Source organism: Sphaeroforma arctica (assembly GCF_001186125.1).
Source record: "Sphaeroforma arctica JP610 unplaced genomic scaffold supercont1.1144, whole genome shotgun sequence".
In the NCBI taxonomy this organism is placed as follows: domain Eukaryota; class Ichthyosporea; order Ichthyophonida; genus Sphaeroforma; species Sphaeroforma arctica.
Window position 1 is genome coordinate 1 of NW_014039414.1, and position 3849 is coordinate 3849.

Consider the following 3849-nt stretch of genomic DNA (forward strand, 5'->3'; position numbering starts at 1 on the left):
TATATAATACTACATATATATATATATATATATATANATATATACATATATATATATATATATANATATATACATATATGCATATATATATATATATATATATATACATATATATATTGCGTCGGTTATCCGACTATCGTTTTATTTAAAAGATCTGCTTCGTGCACATTACTATCCATAACTAGGCTAATTCGTCTTTTGGATACCCCCACATGTTTTCAGGCAAGGCTTACTCACCCTCTGATGTGGAGGAGTACAACAACATACGTGCACGTGTCTGGAACACCGACGCAGCGGGCTACCCTCATCTAATAGTTTGTGTGAGTGCAGAGAATGCTGTAGATGACATCCGCGCTACTCTGAAGTTTGTTCGCAAGCACGATACAGTGTTGTGTATTGCTGGCGGCTACCATTCTGCATCGTAAGTAGTCGAAATTTGTTTGAAAGTCATTCAGTTACCAATATACATACACCTACATACATGTGGTGGATTGTATGCTAGATTTACGCTCAAAATTCGGTTTGCATATGGATGACTACGTTGTTGTGCAGGATGTGGTGTAGAGTTTCGCTTCGTTCTTCATCCCATTAAGGAGATGAAATGTTCACAAGTGACGGCCCCAATCGATGTGCATTTTAGAAAATGATTGAATTGGGATTCCTGGCTTTCATTATTTCCCAAGACTGGTCAGGGTGAATTGAGGTGTTTTGATAAAGTGCGCAAACATTTGCAGTGTACTCCCTGCCAGACAACATCACTCGTGCAATGACGCTACACACGAGAAGTCCAGACTATTCTTCTGGATATCACTCCCAAGCAAACAACGTAAGCACCATGCCAACCACCACATTCATTGACCGCAGATGCATGAAAACGGGCACCCTGGTGATGGACATGTTCGACCTCGATCAAGTAGACCTCAACGTGGAGGCGCTGACAGTCAAAGTCGGCGCTGGCTGCAAATTGGGTCAAATTGACGAGAAGCTCGTAGAGCATGGTTTGGGTGGTGTGTGGGGCACCAACAGTGACACAGGCATTGCAGGTAGGTAGGCAGACCAAAATCTATCTGTAGTTTTGGGTCTACCTTGACGTAATGTATCCGGTTGAGATTCGGCCTGATTTTTCCGAGATTGTATTAAAATCGCAGTCAGTTCGCGTGTATGCAGTAATCACACGGGAGTCTCTCATTGTCAGACGTAAACGCACGCGTACATCTGTACACATGCCCTTTATCCCACGCTCTGCATCGATCCATGTATCCCATGCCTTACATCCGTCCCTATATCTCATGCTTTGCATCCCCACATATATTATATGTACTCTCCATGCCCGGTATATCTCTATATATCTCATGTCCTTCCTCTCTCCATATATCTCATGCACTGCACCCCTCCATATATCTCATGCACTGCACCCCTCCATATATCTCAAGCATTGCTCACCTCCATGTATATCATGTCCTACATCCCTCCATATATCTGATGCCTTACATCCCTCAATATATCTCTTGCCCTACATCCCTTCATATATCTCATGCCCTGCTCACCTCCATATATATCATGCCCTACATCCCTCCATATATCTGATGCTCTACATCCCACCATATATTATAAGCCCTGCATCCCTCCATATATCTCTTGCCCTGCTCACCTTCATATATATCATGCCCTACATTGCATAATATATTTGATGCTCTGCGTCCCTCCATATATCTCATGTCCTTCTCACCTCCATATATTTCTCGCCCTGCATCCCACTATATATATGTCCTTGATCTCTCCATACACCTGATGCCCGGTATCCCTTTATGTATCTCATGCCTTGCATCCCTATATATATCTCATGCACGGTATCCCTCCATATATCTGTGTAGGCTTTCTAATGATGGTTTGCCATGCTATGCTTACACCGTGTTGCGGTGCTATGTGCAGGTCTGACCTTGGCCGGGGGATTGGGATGGCTGACGGCGATGCATGGTTTCGGCGTCGATAATATGATTGAGGTATGAGTGAAAAGTAGCGAGGGTTGAAAGTAGTCGTGCACAATTCAATGTGGGTATTGTGCGAATATATATATAGTACTCTGCGGCAAACGGTCGTGCCACCAGACCAATGATTCAGAGTTTCTATCGTTTAATATTTATCAAAGAATAATGCTATCTAAAGGAATGCAACCATTTGCTTGAAACATGCAGACGAAGACATATTTGTTCATTGAGTTGGTCTAAGAAAGAAAAACAACTTCACTCTTTCTGTTGTCGAGTGCCGCAAGTTTTATTTTATTTTATCCCACTTCACAGAAAGAGAAGGTAAAAAAATTCAGAGCAGGTCGTACGCTCCACATATTGCTATTTATACACACAATCATATACACACGTGACTCTGTAGGTCGAAATGGTTTTGCCAAACGGGGAATTCATCACAGTCAACGATGATAACGAATATTCTGATCTGATGGTTGGGTTGAGGGGTGCTGGGGTGTACTTTGGAGTGGTTACCAGCTTCAAATTCAAAGTACACCATGTGGGCGATGTCTTGGGAGGTATGTTTCTCAGTTCTACACACTTTTTACACCACTAGTGTTACACTTCCATATGCATTTGTAAAGGGATCGTATGTACGTCGTTGGCTCACTGCCCTGCGTTCTAAGAGCCTGTTCTCACTCAACGCTGATGGTGTCGCCGTGTAGGTAGTGTATCAAGCCACCTGTCTCTGCTGGTTGCTTGTTGTTCTATGAGAATTAGTTCATGCTGCATCCCGATTGCCTGATTCGCTATAAAATTGATCAATCTCAATCACCCTTATACATTAAGTGTGAATTGCGGCTATTGCATCCTGCGTCTTGTAACAGTATATGTTTCAGCTACTTGTAGAATTAGTAAAGCAGTGATGCCTTGCTATCCCCTCTGGTGTAGAAGATTCTCTGAGTCCCACTCAGCCATCGACCATAGATCTGGTAGACTACCTGTTTAAGCATACTTACACCAAAATTGATACATACAGCACGGTTGCTTGCATTTGGACGTGCTTATTTTCTTGCGCTCTTATTATCCCACATACTGATTCTCTCCACAGGTCTGGTGGTTTCTCTGTGCCCTACTCAGGCATCGGCCGTTGAGCTAGTAGACGCCATGGTCAAGCACGTGCAAGCCACACCAAACACACTCGGCGCAATGCTTGTGTTGCCAGCCGGTGCTCCGGTTGTTCCCCAAGTATGGGTTGATTTTTCCGGGAAGAAACTCGAGGAGAATGAGGATTTGCAAAAGGCGGTTAAGCTGGGGGGATGGATCAATGTCAAGAACACTGTGGACAAATGTAACTTTGCGCATGACGTGCAGACACTCACGGTACGTTGTTTATGGCATATGCACGTGGATGTCGAAGCATATGCAGTCTGTGTACATGTATGGCAAGGTATAGTGGATCTGTTTGCTGATAGCATAGTTGGTTTGTGCTTCAACGTCGTATTAAATGTGATTGCAAGTGCTACTAGGCATGCTTCCTGTGCTCATATTCATCGCAGAAGTTGCATTCCAATGCACAGTACAGCAATGTGAAGACTGGGTGTATATGTATTTATTGTACATACGCATATACTCGATAGATATAAGGCCTAGAACAGGTGGTACAAAAACCTATTTGGAAAAAATATCCTTGCCAATACACAATATGCAGTACATACTTTGTAATAGTTGTCTATTACCAATATACAGGATATTATGACTAGGGGGTGATAAGTACATGGGTGTAATAGGGATCCTATGACTCTAGGGGGTGATAAGTACAGTAGTGTAATGGTGATCCTATGACTCTAGGGGGTGACAAGTACATGAGTGTAATTGATATCTT

General features: G+C 43.0%; 1 protein-coding gene across 1 annotated transcript in view; it reads left to right on the forward strand.

The window, feature by feature from the left end:
- Positions 1-365: 365 nt before the first annotated feature.
- SARC_10128 (hypothetical protein) overlaps positions 366-3849 on the forward strand; it is a gene marked incomplete at its 5' end in the record, with an annotated part of 5755 nt that continues 2271 nt past the window's right edge. Inside the window, 5 exons of the mRNA XM_014295835.1 lie at positions 366-421; positions 865-1043; positions 1933-2003; positions 2389-2542; positions 3076-3347. Of these exons, the coding sequence (XP_014151310.1) occupies positions 366-421; positions 865-1043; positions 1933-2003; positions 2389-2542; positions 3076-3347 (732 nt within the window). The remainder of the gene's footprint in view (positions 422-864; positions 1044-1932; positions 2004-2388; positions 2543-3075; positions 3348-3849) is intronic.